Below are 18,292 nucleotides of genomic sequence, written 5' to 3' on the forward strand. Positions count from 1 at the left end.
TTTGCCAATTTTTTTAGGAAGGGGATGATATAACACACCTTAGAATGTAATGAAAAAATGTACATATGGTTATCATAACCAAGTCATGATTAAATGATTCTTGCTGTACCTTGTACAGTAAGTGAGGATAGGTGAAAAAAATACAGCACAGGCAGTTATGCAGGCATTCAAAAAGACTCTAACACCTGAAATCAGTACTATAAGAAGGAAAGTGGGAGAAAAGAGTGTTCTCAAAGGCAATATGAGTTGAGGAATTTGAAGGTGAAGGGAGGTGTATTAACTGATGGGAGATGATCCTGCTAGAAATTTAATTGTGAAAATAAGGGACGCAGTAGTTGCACAGGGGACACAAAGTAGTTGAAAACTACTGAAGTATTTGAACATGACTCATGATGTGAGATGGTTGTGTTGGAATTAATAGTTTGGGAAGAGTACCAGTTCAGTAGAGTTTTTGTGAGTCTAAATGATCATAAAGCTTAAGGAAATAGCATGCAATGCTTGGCAATTAATTACAGAGTTAAAAATACCTTATTTCTAATCTATCCTTCCTTTATTATGCAAATAACAGGTAAGAGTTTTGTGTGGATTTTTATTACAAACTTCAGAAGCACTGCATAAGAGAAGCCACAGAGAGGTCTTCTTTGGCTTTAATCAAGTTCTCTCTCTGCATGTGAAATGAGAATGTGTTGCCTGCTATTGCTTTCTTCCTAGTAATACTTAATAAACAACTTGTGTTGTATTCCAGGTAGAATGATCTTTTGAAGCATCTATACTATTTAAATGCTTAAATAAGAAGGTACTGTTGAAATGCAAATCTTAAGTAATTTGTACTGTTAGTCTTCTTACTGAAAAAGTAAAACAACATTAAAACAAGCATTGTATAAACTAATAAATTGAGTATTTGGTGTATGTGTATTCATAAAGTTGTGCAGATTACTACTGCATTTTTTGCAGCTTTTGGAATTTATGTTAGTTGATCTACATACTTTACACCTTAAGTTTCAAATATATGAAAGAAATACATGAAGTGTTTGGATTTTTTCCTCCTGTATATTTGTTCTCTTAAGAAATTTAAATGATATTTTCCTTTTTAGTACAAAGTAGTTGTTCCCAAAATTGGAAATATATTGGATCTTTGCACTGCATTGTCAGCTTTGTCTGGAGTTGCTGCAGATAAGGTAAGAGTGATCTCTTACATAAAGCACAACAAATAGCATTTTAATATGTATTAACCTGATTTAACAATGTATACCCCATCTTCTTTTCAGATGATTGTTACTGATATATACAATCACAGATTCCACAGGATATTTGGCATGGATGAAAATCTAAGTAGTATTATGGAACGTGATGACATTTATGTGTAAGTGTAGATAACGTGCTTCATGTCTCTTTGCAGTTTGTTTAGTTATTTGCAAAAGATTAAAACCTAGACACTAGATAAAGATCAAACTGGGAGGGGATTTTTTTTTTTTTCCCCTTTGTAGCCTTTTCCATGACCATTGTTCTTTGTATTTCTGATTGTTTTTCTTCTAGATTTGAAATTGCTATCAATAGAACAGAAGATACGGAACAAGTCATAATTCCTGTTTGTTTAAGAGAAAAGTGCAGGCACACTAGCTACAGCCATAGTGGTTCTTTACTATTTGGTCAACCTTTTCTCATAGCAGTGCCTAGAAACAATACTGAAGATAAACTGTATAACCTACTGCTGCTAAGAATGTGGTAAGTTTATTGTTAAAAGAAAAATCAGCTTGTTAAGAATAATGCTAGTAGTTGGAGTCAGTAGGCATGTATTTTCATGTGCATTTCTGACATACTGATTAGATTTGAGTACTTGTATTTGCTTTCTGTTGAATATCAAATACAGAATTTTATCACTAATGTGTATTTTAATTTGATTGTTTGTTAGCATGACCTCATTCTATTTGAGAAGATAATAGAGAGTCAATCTGTATTGTTAAATAATTCTCTTGTATGCTTAGCTGTTTGTTAGATCTTGGTAAAGTGGAAATGTTGTCCAGCTGTTCTGCTATGTATCTACTGTTCAAGTTTATGTACTCATTTATGTTGTAAAAGTACATTGTAGACACTTTCTGAAACTAGACTAGAATTAGTGTCGTTATATAAGAGAAATTAAAATCATATAACCTCCAATTTAAATTCATGCTTCTTTCTCTGTTGATGTAACTTTCTCTGTAATATGGATAATGAGCAATTTAAAAAATGAATACTGGACAAACAAGAGTGAGACCAAGAATCAAGTTGTCTCAGATCAAGTAGCTGGCAAAAATATATAGTCACAGGCAAGCAGGTTTTCTTATGTGCTTGTAACACTAGATACGTTTGGCAATAAACCTGATTATCTGAGTAAATTAGAAAGGAGTGCAGAAATACAGCACAGTAGCAAGGACTTGCAATAACAATTTAATTACCAGTTTGAACAATTAAAATTATTTAACAATCCATTGCTTCTAACTGTTGCTTTCACCTGTTACATTTAGCCGATATGTAAAAACCTGTACTGAAAGTGAAGACACTGAAGGTTCCCTGCATTGCTGTAAGGACCATGGTATCAATGGTAATGGCCCAAATGGAATACATGAAGAAGGATCTCCAAGTAAGACTGGAATATCTAAACTTGTTTAGTATTTGGTGTTGAATTTGAAATGGAAGATAACTTTCTAGTGTTTTTTAATTACTGTCATTGTGTCTCATTTCTTCCTCTTTATTCTTCCAATTGCTTAAGGTGAAATGGAGACAGATGAGCAAGATGATGAATCTAGCCAGGATCAGGAACTTCCCTCTGAGAATGAAAACAGCCAATCAGAAGACTCAGTTGGGGGTGACAATGACTCTGAAAATGGATTGTGTACTGAGGATACTTGCAAAGGTCAACCACTCACGGGACACAAAAAGCGATTGTTTACATTCCAGTTCAATAATTTAGGCAATACTGACATAAACTACATCAAAGATGATACCAGGCATATTAGATTTGATGATAGGCAACCTAGGCTTGATGGTAAGTCACAGGGAACAGAGTGGGCAATATTTGTTTCTGAGACTCTTTTCTGACTCTCATGTTTCATTTTCTTTGTGTGCTACTTGATATATTTTTCTTTAAATAGCAAATTCTGTATAAATAACTATTTTTTTATTTTACTTGACTTTTTGAAATGCAGAATTTTTATGTTCTTCAATTTTTTGTAATTAATTCATTATACCATTGTTTAATTTATTTTGAAGCATTTATGCCCAAAGTTAATACAATTTCAAGAAAGAATACAAGCAAGAAATAATACTAAGAGAAAACATTTTTTTTAATCTTAGAAAGATCTTTCCTTGCTTTGGACTGGGATCCTGAATTGAAGAAGAGATACTTTGATGATAGTGCAGCAGAGGTAAGCTGTTTAAGTTCCTCCCTTATCCAGCACAAAAAAAAAAAAAACAAAAAAAAAAAACAAAACAAACAAAAAAAAACAAACTAAACAAAAAATGCAACTTAATTAGCGTGATATATGAGATTGTAAATCTTCGCAAGAAGAAGGAGCTATATCTTTTTTCTTGCTATTCTTAGTAAATATGTTGTTGTAAATAAACTTCCTATATACATCCAAGTAATTAGCAAATCTGAGGCTTATGAACTGGGAAGTAAATCTGAAGCTGTGGAAACTTTTTACTTGAATGGTTTCTGATCAGTTTTTCCATATATAGGAGCTTTGTAGTTACTGTTTATAGTAAGACGGCATCACTAAAATGAGTTTTGTTTCATTTGTTCTCTTAACTCAAGAAATACTTCTCTTTAGGATTTTGAAAAACATGAAAGTGTGGAATATAAACCTTCCAAAAAGCCTTTTGTGAAATTAAAAGACTGCATTGAGCTGTTCACAACAAAGGAAAAACTAGGTGCTGAAGACCCATGGTAAGCACAAAAAATTTAAATGATGGCCTATTTCTCCAAATTAATCAAAACCACACTTGAACATAGGGATCAGTAGCTGATTTAATGGTATATTGAATCTTGTCATTTCAAACATACTTGAAAATTCTCAAAATGCTTTTTATTTTGATCTATTACTTAACCAAAATTTTTACCATGTACAGAAGGTTATATTTGTAAGGAAGCCATTCAATTAATTCACAATTTAAGAGGAAGGGTTGATATTTATGGTGCTGTAGTCTGTGAATGTTGATGGACAGTGAATGAATAATATTGTGACAAATTCAATATAGTGGTTAAAACAAATATTCCTTTCCAAGATGAGAGAGGTTGGTGCATACTGTAGTTTCTTTATGCAAATACATAACTTGCTTTGCATTGATATATGAAATAGGGATATGCATAAACAGCAAGTATATGGGATGGGGGATGTCTGTGTTCAATAGGACCCCTCAAATTCATGTTCTAGCCATTAGGTTTTTAGCAGAGACTTTTATTCTATTTATGGTTCTACCAAATTATAATTTGGAATCATATCTGCATATTCATCATTATAGTATGTTCCCATAAGGTCCTTTTTTTCCAGGAGCTTTATAGCTGATAATCTTTCATCAACACTTTTAAACTCAGAATTAAATTTGAAAAGAGAGTCTGCCAGTGTTTCTTCTGTGGATACTCAAAAGTTTTGGAGCTCTCCAAACATTGTCACCAGAGTTTCTCCTATATTTGTGCAGGGTAGGGAGCTAACTTACAAAATACCTTTTTTTTTCTGGGTTTGCCAGATTATACAACACTGGATAGACTGTTTGGGATACCATATAACTCAGGTAGGGCATGAAGCACTTCCATTTTGGCAGCACATTTTAAGCAGAGTATTTTAACTGCTGAATACAGCTGCAGAAGTCAAGCAGCTGCTACTCAATGCATTTCACCAGAGGTCATTAATCACATTTCTCTTTGTTAGGTTGTCACAAGTCTAGTCTACAAGAGTTCATCATCCCTAGTCCAGCACTCTTTGTATTCTACATATTCTAAGCCAACAGGGAAAACAGATTTTCAATTCCAGCCTGATCTTACAGTTCTCCTATTTTTTGTCATTATCTGACGTCACTATTTAAAGACACTTTGCAGTCTTTTCATTAGGGTTTTTTTTTCCCTACATTTCTACATTTCTACCTCTTAGATGCAGAAGTATAGAATATGCATAGACATAGAAGAGTTTCTTCCATTCATTCTTACTTATCTTCCTACCTGAGCATTAGTTGCTGAATGATTCAAGTATGCGCAATTGCATGGAACAGAAATTTCTAAGTCACAGCCTGTTCAATACTTGCCTACTAAGAAGGGAAGTTTCTAGTAATGAATTTTTCCAGGTTCAAGGAATCACTGTAATCTGGTTTTAGATCATGGTTAGGACAGGGTGGTGGATGAATGAATTTGGAAATGGAAACTTGAAAGAATCACAGTTGTTATTTTTGACACTTTTTTTAATGGTTAGTTTCTTAACACTTTATCTCTTTTTCATAAAATGCAAGAATACTGTGTTTTAACTAAGGATATAAGGATCTGATCAGGGATGTAGGAAATGAAAATCTAATATTGGAGGATGCTGCTTCTGTGTTAATGATGTTGAGCTTCACTGGTATCACACTTGCACATTGTAAACTGGAAGGGATATCTGTGGCATTAGTAACAGAACATGAAGAGTGTGTGTTTTTTTCTCATTCAGTTCCTCCCATTTCTCTTTAGTAATGTGTTTTAACGTATATATGGACTACAGTTACTTAAAATTGATGTTTTCTTTCTTTTAGGTATTGTCCAAACTGTAAAGAACATCAACAAGCTACTAAGAAGTTAGACTTGTGGTCACTGCCCCCCGTACTGGTAGTTCATCTGAAGCGCTTTTCCTATAGCAGATACATGAGGGACAAGTTGGATACGTTGGTTGATTTTCCAATAAAGTAAGAAATTCAAATATTTTGATGCTAGAAGTATCGTGACCAGGGCATGTGTTTAATACAGCAATTGCATAAAAGGTGTTTGTTCTCAGCTTCCATGATAGGATCCAATAAACTAATGACAAAATGCTTCTGGGTTAAAAGTATAAACTTTGCAAAACAATTATAATGTAAAAATATGGAAGATTGCTTGTTCTTGTTCCATTTCTCACAGAGTGAAAGAGATGCACTGGCAGAGTAGTCTGGTGTATTTTTCTAGGACATATGAAGTAAAGGGTTCTGAGACCACTAAACTGTGGTTAAAAATGCTATTAACATGACTGAATTTTGGTTGGGTTATGTTGTCTGTTTTATTTTACTTCGTTTTGTTTTGTTTTTTAACAGTGACTTGGACATGTCAGAGTTCCTTATTAATCCCAATGCAGGGCCTTGCCGCTACAATTTGATTGCTGTCTCCAACCACTATGGAGGAATGGGAGGAGGGCATTGTAAGTTGATTTCAAGTGTCATCATTCTAGATGTCAGCTTTTCTTTCCATGTTCATTTTGATTGAAGTACTGATCACTTTAAATCAATGGTGCTTTTTAATGGTTGAGGGACAGTTTTTTTCCATTACCTTGAAATGCTTTCTCAAGTATTTTAACACAAAAATCTGTATGCAGTGAGCTTTCAAGGGTAATTAATAGGTTCTTTTATACTTACAGGCTATGCATATTGTGAAAAGAGAAAACATAAGAGCTGCTGTACTCTTACAACTGATTTTTGTCTTGCTTGTCTGTACTTTTATTCATTGTGCTTCTCCTTGAAAGCAGAGAGAAAATATGACTGAGGGATGGTATTTTGACTGTTCTTTTCAGTATATATTGTCTTTAGAAGGGAAATGTTAGTAATTAAACTCTCTTTGCTAAAAATAAAGTGTTAAAGATGTTTAATAGTGATAATTGAAATTTAGTTAGTTAAATATGAAGTGTTTGACAGGAATGAAGTCTAGTAACCGATTGTATTAAATCTGTGAAGATACAAAGTCCTGAGACAAATATTTTACTTTTTTGTCCTAGATACTGCTTTTGCAAAAAATAAGGATGATGGAAAATGGTACTACTTTGATGACAGTAGTGTGTCTACTGCAAGTGAGGACCAGATAGTGGCAAGTATCTTTTATGTTTCCAAATTTGGGACTGTTGATGTTTTCATGTCAGGGCAGGAAAAATGAAGAGTAAACCATGAAACCTATGTTAAATTTGTAGGCAGAAGTTTGTGTTCTTTCAAAGGACGGTACAAACAAAAAATGTTTTGCTACAACATGCAGTCTGGATTTCTTTGTAATTTTACCTTGTATACTTGGAAGCAAAGAAAAAGAGTTAGTAACCTGGATTTAAAGGTTTTGTTTGAAGCCTCATGAACTTAATGTACTGCCCTTTTTTACAGTCCAAAGCAGCGTATGTGCTCTTCTACCAGAGACAGGACACAATCAGTGGAACTGGCTTTTTCCCACTTGACCGGGAAACGAAACAAGGTGCTACAGCTGCCACAGGCATCCCACTAGAAAGTGATGAAGACAGCAATGAAAATGATAATGATATAGAAAATGAAAATTGTATGCACACTAACTGATGGGAAGAACTAGAAGCCATAAAAGAGACTCTCTTCCTGGGGATACAGATTGAGAGTGAAAATGCCCACCAAATTAAGAATAAAAATCTGAGATGGGGAGTTTCAGATAAGAGAATGTAAATCTTTTATTACAGTTTAACATGTGCAGTACTTGAAGTGAAACAATAAAAATTTAAACAGAAATTCTCTAATGCATTTACAGTCTCATATTCACAAGATATATATAGGAAATCACAAATAAACCCCTTTTAAGTTTTCTGCTGCTGTTCTGATGGATTATGTTTTCTTTTGTTTTGGATGTGAATTAATAACTAAAATATTAAATCTGTGGACTTTTGACATTTACTTTCTTAGTACTGCAAGAATACTACTGCCAAGTCTAGTTTCTGGATGAATATATACATGTTCCTTAGGCTGCCAACAGACTACAAGTAAAAATGTTATAAATACCTAAAGTAGTTTTCTTGAAACAAGTTTTTGTTTCTCCCTATTTTTCTTTTTTTTTTTTTTTACATTTGGCCACAATAGAAGAAATAGCTTGAAAAAGGTGTTTTAACCTTTTGTGACATAGTGGAACATCCAGCATATTACATTTATCTTCTGCTGTGGAACAGGTTCTGGGTTTCATGCTGCATTAACAAAAAGGGTTTTCAATTAAATGTAAGTATCCATTGTTGCTTGTTGAAATCTACTCTGCAGACATAATTCCTGTTATCTTGCTTCTAAGACATGCATAATTTTTTATCTGGTAACAGTCCAAAATTTAAATTGTGCTATAAGTTCTCTCTCCCCAGTTTTTGTAGTTTGACAGCTTGCAAACTACTCTGTATTAAGGTCAGAGTTAATAGTATTCTGTATCCATAGTAATGACTGTGTATCAGGCTTAGTTGAGAATTTTTTCAATATGACCTGCCTTTAAATTGTTAATTAACAAAATCACTTTAAAGGTAGGCCTGTTAATTTTCTTTGTGTGTTCCGGATGGAATTCACCATAGCCTTACAGTGTATCTGAAAAGGTAACTCATAAGAGAATTGGCATTTGCATGTTCAAGTCAGAACCTGTACAGTATATAAGGCATACAAACTCCAAGTTGGATTTCAGTTAACTGTGTTCAGGGGTCCAGGATGCCAAAATAAGTGTGACAGTTTGAAATATTTTTTGATTTGCTGCTTTCCCATTGATCTAGTTGGAAGAATGTATTGTTGATTTGCATACAATACTGCCTTTGAGAGGGATTCTTAAATGTGGGGGCACATGTCACATATCTACTACCTGGAGAATTGCTTTGTGTCCCACTGTTTAAAATTTAAAAAAAAAGCAAAAAGTATGATGTTCTTCACTTGAACTAATCAAATACAATAGGTTATAAATTGTGTATTGTAAATAAAAGTTCACTCTGTGAGTGCACATTTTGGTAAATTATTTATTTATGTTAGCATTAAAAAGTTTAAAAAAATTGCATTTGACCAGGATATAAATGAGATATGTTGGACATGGCTTTGCTTTATACCTTGATATTAAACTGGTGTTTCATCCTGGTATTTTAAAGCTGCTTTGAGGTTTTTTTTTTTTTAATGTAAACTAACCTCCTGCATGACAGAGGTTAAAATTTTGTCTGCACTTGAGTTCACTTGGGTTTACATTTGAAATGCGCATGTTTATTTATACAGATTTCAATAAAGCTATTCAAAGCCTTATTTAGTGTTGCGTTTTGTTACAAATTCTTTTCCCACGGTGTTTGTGTCATGGGTCTTCTTTGTCTGAGACTTATATTCCGAGTTACAAACTGGTTATGTAATTACCAACATAGAACAAGATTATTAGTATTTCAAGTAGATAGTATATATAAAAAGGTCTCTCTCTTGTCGTTGGCCCTAAAACATTTATAAGACTGTAAAAACAATAATGTCATAAGTGAAAGTGATACTGTAACAATAATCAAATGCAAATATCCTAATTGTGAGATGTCTGGGAAATGAGGGAATATATTTAAGATTAGATAAATGTATGGGATTGGCGGGCATGGAAGTGATACAAGCTTTTGGAAGTCATCCTAGAGAAGCGATCAACTCTTTGAATAACACATACAAAGAGCCCCCCTATATTCATGCTCCCATTTTTTCCATATCTTGTTAGCCTAAAACTTGTTTGGAAAAAACACACAGCAAAGAATCTGATTTGACTTAGCAAAGTACTTTAGGAGTTTGTAGATTAGAGGTTTAGTATCTGATAACTCAGTGTCCTAATGTACTTCATTCTCCCTTTGAAAATGCAAATAAACACACACATATGGAATGTTATCTTTGAAGGAATGTACTTACCTACTAATAACTGGATTAACTAGCTAGAATTTAAAAGGGTATTGATCAAAGTAACATTTAATTAGGAAAGAAAGTACATAGATGGATTCTTTTTTTGTTGTTATTGTTAATCTGGCTTCCAAGATTACAACCACACAGTTTGTATAATCAGCTTCCCAATCAGAGATAAAAGCAGTAATATCTCTATTTGAGTCTCAAAGGTTTCTGGGAATTCAGTCATTTTATAAAACATATTCATGTATAAGATATAGTTCTTCCAGTGTGGACAGACTGTAAAGTACAGAATGTATATTATTTACAGTATTTATCAAAAGTTATTCTCAGCTCATTTATATGAAGAAGAGGATCCTAACAGCTGTTAAGAATCATGTCAGATAAAAATCTAGCATTTTTTTTTCATCAAAAACTTTGCTGTCAGTAAGTCAGCATAAGCTCTAAAATTACACGATTCAGTTAACTTTGTTGATGTGATGGTCACAGAAACAGAATAGGAAGCAGAAGACAGCTTGCAATTCCCACTTACTCCGTGGATTTTGTGACAGCAGTATGTCTTTTAAAGCCAGGCTGGGAGGGAAGGAGAGGTAAAGAAACACTGCCCAGGACCTCTTCTTTTAGTTGGCTTCAGACTGTATTCTGGATGTTTTGGTGCAGATAGCTCCATGCTTCATCCACCTAAATTAAAGTCCCACCTGCTTTCCTGGCACACTGAGGTGAAGTTTACAGCTTACTTTAGAGCTGATGAGATGTGAGAACTGTCAGATCTTGCACAGTTAGATGATGTGGAACCATCTGCAGCATCTGCAGCTACTTGCCAATGGGAAGGCCGCAGCCCCTTCTAGGTTTCCCAGGAAGGTAGCCCTGTGTTATGGAGTGTAGTGTATTTTTTCAAGAGATTTGAAATCTTAGCGGGAAATCAGTATGGCAGGCAAAGAAATTAATTGGCAAGCCCAATTTTTCTTTACAAATTATGCTGCTTTCTTTATGTCAGAGTTGTAGTTGCAGGGTATGGTTTTTCATTGTTTCCAAGTACTAGTTATTTTGACAAAGAAAATCACCATAAATGTAGTGAAACAATTGGAAAACTATCTGATAGAATAAGCATATTCTTAGTCTGCAGGCAAATTGCTTTCTTCAGATTTTTTTAGTTCTCTTTCCCTGGGGGGTAAACATTGTGAAAACAGTTCCAGTTCTCTAGTTCTAAGATTGCATGCTTTACTGGCATCATGTTCTCCTGAGGCAAGCAGAGAGACCTGTCGTACTGAAATTACATCTTGGAATAACATGGAAAACCAGAATAGTCTAAATGTGACAAATTTATTTAGGGAATGAACTGAGGTGCTATATGCCAGGTAGTATTAACAGTAATCCTGGGCCAAATTATGCAACAGCTAATACAGGACTCTCTATAAATTGGTCTATATGCTTTAATAAAAGGTAAATTTTGTTATTTGTCAGGGCAGTAACTGAAAAAAACAGTTGATAATACAGATGCACCTAAATTATTACAGTACTTGGCACTTAATTGTCACTTCAAGTATCACAATACTCATCAAAACATGAATGGTACACAGTATCATACAACACAAAGTTTAAGAAATGACCAACAACCTCAAACTAATTTCCATTAGGAAGTCATTGTGGAATAGAGATGTGGAAGAGTTGGTGGCACTTGGTTTTAAATGTATGTTTTTATTCAGTGTGCAAAATATCCTATCTACAGAATGTGGAAAGTAGTAAATTGTTGCCCTAATTCTTAAGATTTTCTAAAGCCTTCTGAGTTTACATCTTGTAGAGAACTTTCTCATACAACTTTCTGTAAACAACCTATTGTTTTACATTCCTTCATAGAGGTAGAGAAATTTGATATACTAGTAGTTTGTCTAGTGTCATTGGAGAGGTGGCACATTGACCCTCCAATCCACTGTCACCTTTAGAAAAGTATAAATACTAGAGTCAGAAAATAAACTTCCTCTTTTTCACCTTTGCAATAGCAGCAGCTCACATTGTGCTTTCAGGTGTCCTATAGTGACATATATCCTCTGTAGCCCCAGTGGACAAGCAATTCAGTGGCACAAGAACTAATCCTTAAACAGAAATGAGAAATTGGCTTAATCTTTCCAGGTGTCCAGTAAGGAGCCTGTGAAAACACACTATTTGAGTTCCTACCTTTTCAAAGTTCAGATTGTAAACTGGGACTCATTATAGAAAAAAAGTTACAATCCCAGAGTAAATTTGCCCTAACAGATGGGGAGAAGAAGAGTGACTTTCTCAGGAAGACTATTCCTAAGTGCCTCAATTTGCATGTGACACCTTATGAGGGGGGACTTAACTCTATGTAGGGAGTGTTAGAGTGTAGGGAAACATCCAAAGAACTAGTGGTTCAAAACTGGAACAGGACAATCTGAAAACGGAGGTAAGTGTGGGAGTCTTTTATGCAATTTTTTTTAAAGAGGACAAGGAAAATACTGGCAGAACAACCAGCAGAGGTAAGTGGTAGGTTGTTCTATTAAGTCTGGGCCAGATGCCTTCCCTGGCCTACAGAGAGAGGCAGCTGAGAGGTGCAAGGGGCCTTCCCCTTCTGGGGCAGAAGCTTAGTCTGAGTCATCTGAGCCACCTGCTCCAGCTTTGAGATCTTTGAATCCATAAACATCCTGTTCTTTTCAGAGGAATGTTCCTCCCTCTTTAGGCCTAACTGTACCCATTAAAAATCACTTGGAGGTTTTGAGTGGAGGCCTGAATACTAATGTATGTGCTCCGAGCTCACCATGGTTTGAGGGAAGGCCTTTACTCACTAGTGTTATAATTCATCAATAGGGGAATAAAACCCATGCTCTTGTTCAGCATAGCAATTGGTATGACTGCTAGACTGTCCTGGCTCCAGCCAAGGACATGAGGGATGAAGCCTGGAGCCATGTGTGCATGGCCAGTCATTGTGCTGTTCCACATTATCTTAGATCATCGCCAAGGGGTAGGAAAAAGGCTCTTGCTTCCTGGGACAGGGCAGGCATTCTTTTTTTCCTGGGAAAAGTGGGGTAACAATTGTCCTCACCAGAGGATTTTTTTTCCTTTGTTTTCCATTGTTTTGGGCTTGGGAGAAAACAGGGCGCAAGGAGGGGCAGAGGGACATTTTTTTTTTCTTTGTATTGGAGCTGTGCAGCACCAGGTTGGGTTGCTCAGTTATACATTTTTTGTATGTAAATCACCCTCCTTTTTGTATACTTTTGTTATTAATAGTGTTGTTGATATTGTTCATATTCTTACCTCATTGCTGTTTCCAGTAAGTTTTTATTAGCTCAGGATCTCTCTCTTTTTTCTCTATTACTAGAGGGGTGAGGAAGGGGAGCACCAGTGTGGGGCTTAATTTCCAGCTGGGCTTAAACCATGAAAAAGACCTTTGATTTATTGTAATTTCCTCCAAGTAATATTTTCCCCCCATTACAGCCTATACCAAAACATACATCTCCCTTTTCCTTCTTTCTTTTCCATTCTGGAAGAGCATCCTTGCCTCTCCAGAACAATAATCTGTTAAAACACAATGACCCATTCAGGCATGCCCCTGTTGAAAAAATGAGTAATTCCTTAAAAATGAAAATTAAAACCTACATATCATGCAATTGGTAAGAGGTCTGCAAACAACTCTGGAAGCATAAAGGCATTTTCCAGAACACAATGAATGCTGTCTGGAAAGACTTCAGATGAGCTATGTTGTTTACAACATCTATCAATGTTCTAAAATATATATTATGCTTTGGGTGTTGTGTAAATGTGTCTTTTGCCTGAGAAGAAAGTCTGCAACACAGGAGACAGTAATTACTGACTCTGTATCATCTATACCTATTAAAAGCAAATACAAATAACATATTGATTTTTGGTACAGGAAATAATGCCTTATCAGATGTCTTCAGAAAAATTTAACCTTAGCTATTTATATAATATTTTTGAGATAAGGTAGCAGAGATTAAAAGATAAATCAAAGAAAGTTGTAGTATTACTTAATATGGGAAGTATTAGGTTACCCTCTATGTAATCTTTGAAATTCTGTTTAGTTAATGTCACAGTCAGTCAGAAAGTGTAATTTAGGAAGCTCATTTTTATGATGCACATTGTTTCTGTAATATCAGAGAGGAAGAAATAGTGCAGAACTATGAATGTATGTAAAAACTATGAATCACACTAAGACAAGCCAAGAGTATGGAAAAGCCTATACTGCATGAATAGAAAAGATTAATGTAATGAGAAAGTAGCTGTAGGATACTACTAAGGAGTTGATAAAGGATTTCAAAAAGGAGCAGTGTCCTATGGTTAAAAAAAGCAACTACTGCAAAAGTCATGAACAGGCAACCAGAAATTAAAATTTTTGATAGTGGTAGTTTGTCTTGCACAGACACAAAGAAAAAGAAATTTGGTTTCTAGCAAAGGATTTAACTTTTTAGTCAAAGATAATAGTAAACCAGTAGAAAGGAAACATTCTAGAGGTGACTCCAGCACATTATAAGGATCAGGAATTTAGTTCCTAATAATTTTTAAGAACTAGTTTACAAAGGAAGATTTGAAATGTCCTGAAGGGGAAAGAAAAAAAGAATCACAGAATCAATTAGATTGGAAATAACCTCTAATTGAACAGCACATATTAACAGCACCATGTCTAATCACCTTTTCTGTGAAGAAATTCCTCCTGATGTCCAACCCAAACCTCCCCTAGTACAGCTTATGTCATGTCATCCTGTCACAAGCTGCCTGGGAGAACGGGCTGACCCCCACCTGGCTAAAACCACCTTTCTTGTAGTTGTAGAGAGTGAGTGACCCCTGAGCCTCCTCCAGACTAAAGAACCCTGAGCTGCTCATCACAGGACAATGAAGTGTCAATTTCTTTGAAACTCTACTGTTGGTAAGGCTGGTTCTGGCCTTCTGTGATCTTGCCTTCAAGGCCACCTGACATTTGTATCACCCATGACAAAGTGTGGCCGCGTGAGTCAGAAGTAGAGCCATTTGGTAAAGAATCTATCAATAGTTAGTACATGTGAACTTCTAATTTTATAATTCAGTTGTTTATCAAATGTTCTTAGATCATGGCATCGTTTAGTTAGTTATGACTGAAGTAAGGAAGCAAGGTCCTTAGAAATAAACAACCATAGGAATCTACTGATGATCATGCTGTCAAAAGGAAATAAGGTTTCAGACTGGCTGAACAAGTTTTACATCCCACTTAATGATCTGTTCACTAGATCCAGGGCTTGGCTCTCAGGTGGAACGGTGAGTATTCAGACCTGGAATTTCCTATGCTCTAGCCAGCAGGTAGCCAAGAGCACATCCATGCACTGGTGTGAGGAGACAGATTGTTAAGGTGATAAGGATGTTCAGTGTTGGGTTTTTCTATGTAAGTCAAGTAGCATGTCCACTTCTGTTTCTCTTTTTTCTACAGTTGACAGAAAAAAAAATTATCATGAATGGGCTGCATTACACATCATGCATGGAAAAATTACAGATGAACAGATATTAATTCTGTTATTTGTGTAAGGGAATGAAAGACAAATTAAGTTTAAAGCACAGAGTAATGTTTGTTTCCCAGGCCAGCCACATACTTCCTGTGTGAGCTGAGATGTATGAAGGGCATGGGAGGTGTTGATAAAATTTTGTGATGATCATGTCTCTATTGGTCTGTTGTTACATTGCCAGCTCTAACACAGCAATAAATTAATTCAAACATCGGACATCAGTTCTTTCTCACAAAAAGCTGTTACCAGGTTCAGCTGATTCAATTACCAGCACACAAAAGGCCAATATAAAACAAAACAAACAAAAAAACCCACCCCAACAACAACGACAACAAAACCCCACTGCTTTGAGAATCTGTTTGGACAAGATTCAAGCAGGAAAAACTGGCAAAACAGCTTTGCTGTCTGGTTACATGTGAGTTTTGGAAGCATCTAAGCCTCTGGTCTAGAGATTTGTGTGTAGGCCCTGGAGTTCTGCACTCAACGGGAAATCACTGCCTACCTAACACACATCATAGGTCTGACATTTTGGGCATTGCTGCTTAACGCTGTTGTGAATGACCTTAAACAAAATGTGACATAATTACCAATACTTTGCTAATGGCAAAGAGGATGATCCACCAGTAGAGAACAGATGGGATTGCTTTTTTAGTTGACCAAATAAGCATACAAACAAAATGGGTACAAACATGTAAACATATGCTCACTCCTATGCAAAAAGAAACACAGGCTAAATTAATGAGTTCTCATTGAAAAAGGTACTTTTTGGTCTGCTGGTACATCTAACTTCCTTGCACAGCCACATCCTAAAGGAACAAGGACTTAATTTCTATTCCATAAAACCCCCGCAAAGAATACCATATACTAGGGGGAAATTTATTACTTCTTTTAACCCATTTGTGTCACAACAAGTACTCTCTTGGCCCACTTCTTTTGCAATTTAAGGAGCTACTGAAGTGTTCAATAGTAAAGGGCTTCTTTGTGCTTACACAGACCAATACAATGCATGGTTTTTATAAAAGGCTACATGACATATTTTGTATTAATCCATCTCTCACTGTCTTTTAATTTAAAATTTAACTTTGTCTTGATATCAGTATCTATGTTCAATCTGAGGCAAAATTTTCTCCATTATGGTTCCTAACTCTGCAGTACAAAAAAATCACCAGAGATGTCTGCAGACACCTTCACTTTTCCACACAATTGGTTTTTCATCTCCTGAAATTAGTTTGTTTATGTCACTCCTTACATATTCATATCACTTACAGAATTATACAGGAGGGTAGGTAACGTGAAATCACAGGAAAATCACAACTCTTCCCATAACAATGAAACCAATTAATTACCACAGTGAATGAAATCTGATAGTTTTGCCTCTGTACAGCATGATGACAGAACCCTGTTCTCATACACAAAGCCTGCACCTGCATACATGTACCAGGATGGGCTATAATTAGGACTAAACACCTGAAATTAATACAGCCGAATGCTATCCCATATTTAATCAAATTAAAAGGACTGATGCACATTATTTGGAATGAACATGAGGTAACTTAATGAGTCACAATAGGTCTCATGAGCATTTTTGTTGGTAATTAGGGCCATAAAGCTAAAGGGAATTATTTCAATCACCCACTGCCCATCACAAAATAACATATAATTTAATAACAAAGAAAACCACAACAATAATTGCAGTGAAATACAAAGTTAGCTTAAAAGCTGAGAGATGCACCTGAGATGCAGGCACATGTACTATTCCCAATTAAGTCAGCATAACAGCTAACTAGCATTCTTAACTTGCTGGTCAAAAATGTGCCCTCAAAGATGTGCAAATATGCTGTGCCACCTGCTGAATCAAAAGTGACTTGAATTGTAACCAGGGTATTTAAGTGTACAAAAAACTGGCAACACTTCTGCTGAGGGTTAGGACTACATGCAATAGAATCTATTGCAATGAAATGTAACTGCAGAAGCCACATTCACAATCAAATCAGTGTCACTTAAAAGGATCCTGGCTAGTTTGAACAGTTTAGCTTTACTGCACTGGTTTAGATTAACTGATAAATTTCTCCATTTACAAAAGGCATACATCAAAACAGTGAGAAAGATGGCCTTGTTGCTTAAGAGACATGTGTGAGATTCAGGCACATGTTCCCATTTCTTGTTTTCAGCAGATCCAGAAGAGTTTTCAATTCTACAACTATAAGAATTCTACAAACTGTAAGATTAATTTCCAAACTCATGAACAATCTGGCAGTATTTGGCTGGCAATGCTGAGCAGACTGAGTCTAAGCTGGTAGTTGAAAAGATATGTATGATCAACCTAAGTGATATCAAGTGTGCAAGCAGGCAGACAAGTAGATTCAAGGAATATCAATGTGTCCATGGCTTACTACGTACAGTAAATCTGTGGAAAAATCTGAACAACAAAAAGGAAGTAGATCATTTACACTTACCTAAGAAATACATGTGCATAGTCATTCATTCATTCATTCTCCTAGCTAATCACCCATGTTTCTTATTAAGGTATTGGGACTGGTCTGTGACTTGCATCAAGCCTGAAGCCCAGAACAGATGCACTAAGATGGGAAAATCCTTAGGAAAATGCTTATTGGTTAAGCATGTAAATCGTACTACTGAAGGCAACAGTCTTGTTCTTTTGTTGCTGGTTTTGTTTTAAGTAAGCATAGAAAACTCAAAGCTTTTGAGAATAAACAGACCAATGCACTTTGAATGTATAACAATGTTATAGAATCATGTTTGCTTTTAGTGGACACAGGGGTAAAATCCTAATTCCTTGTCTGAAGGCACATAAAGCTTGACTATTTAATTCAATTGCAGCAGCATTACACATAGTTTTAAAAACTCACACCCATTTATCCAGTTCTGCCAAACTAACAGCCAGTATATTGAAAACAATATAAAAATAAAGATCTTAAAATAACAAATTACTTAGAAAA

General features: G+C 35.4%; 1 protein-coding gene across 4 annotated transcripts in view; it reads left to right on the plus strand.

Moving 5' to 3' along the window:
- Nucleotides 1-9,213, plus strand: part of USP15 (ubiquitin specific peptidase 15) — a 61,489-nt gene extending 52,276 nt beyond the window's left edge. For all 4 annotated transcript variants that reach the window (XM_021547421.4, XM_085568420.1, XM_077783489.2 and 1 more), the window contains 11 exons: nucleotides 1,095-1,178; nucleotides 1,269-1,363; nucleotides 1,537-1,725; nucleotides 2,505-2,620; nucleotides 2,750-3,025; nucleotides 3,334-3,404; nucleotides 3,810-3,925; nucleotides 5,755-5,904; nucleotides 6,286-6,389; nucleotides 6,960-7,048; nucleotides 7,330-9,213. In XM_021547421.4, coding sequence (XP_021403096.1) covers nucleotides 1,095-1,178; nucleotides 1,269-1,363; nucleotides 1,537-1,725; nucleotides 2,505-2,620; nucleotides 2,750-3,025; nucleotides 3,334-3,404; nucleotides 3,810-3,925; nucleotides 5,755-5,904; nucleotides 6,286-6,389; nucleotides 6,960-7,048; nucleotides 7,330-7,515 — 1,476 coding nt within the window. In that variant the 3' untranslated portion in view covers nucleotides 7,516-9,213. The remainder of the gene's footprint in view (nucleotides 1-1,094; nucleotides 1,179-1,268; nucleotides 1,364-1,536; nucleotides 1,726-2,504; nucleotides 2,621-2,749; nucleotides 3,026-3,333; nucleotides 3,405-3,809; nucleotides 3,926-5,754; nucleotides 5,905-6,285; nucleotides 6,390-6,959; nucleotides 7,049-7,329) is intronic.
- The last annotated feature ends 9,079 nt before the right edge of the window (nucleotides 9,214-18,292 follow it).

The sequence above is a fragment of the Lonchura striata genome, chromosome 1A (genome assembly GCF_050655825.1).
Source record: "Lonchura striata isolate lonStrDom1 chromosome 1A, ASM5065582v1, whole genome shotgun sequence".
NCBI lineage: Eukaryota > Metazoa > Chordata > Aves > Passeriformes > Estrildidae > Lonchura > Lonchura striata.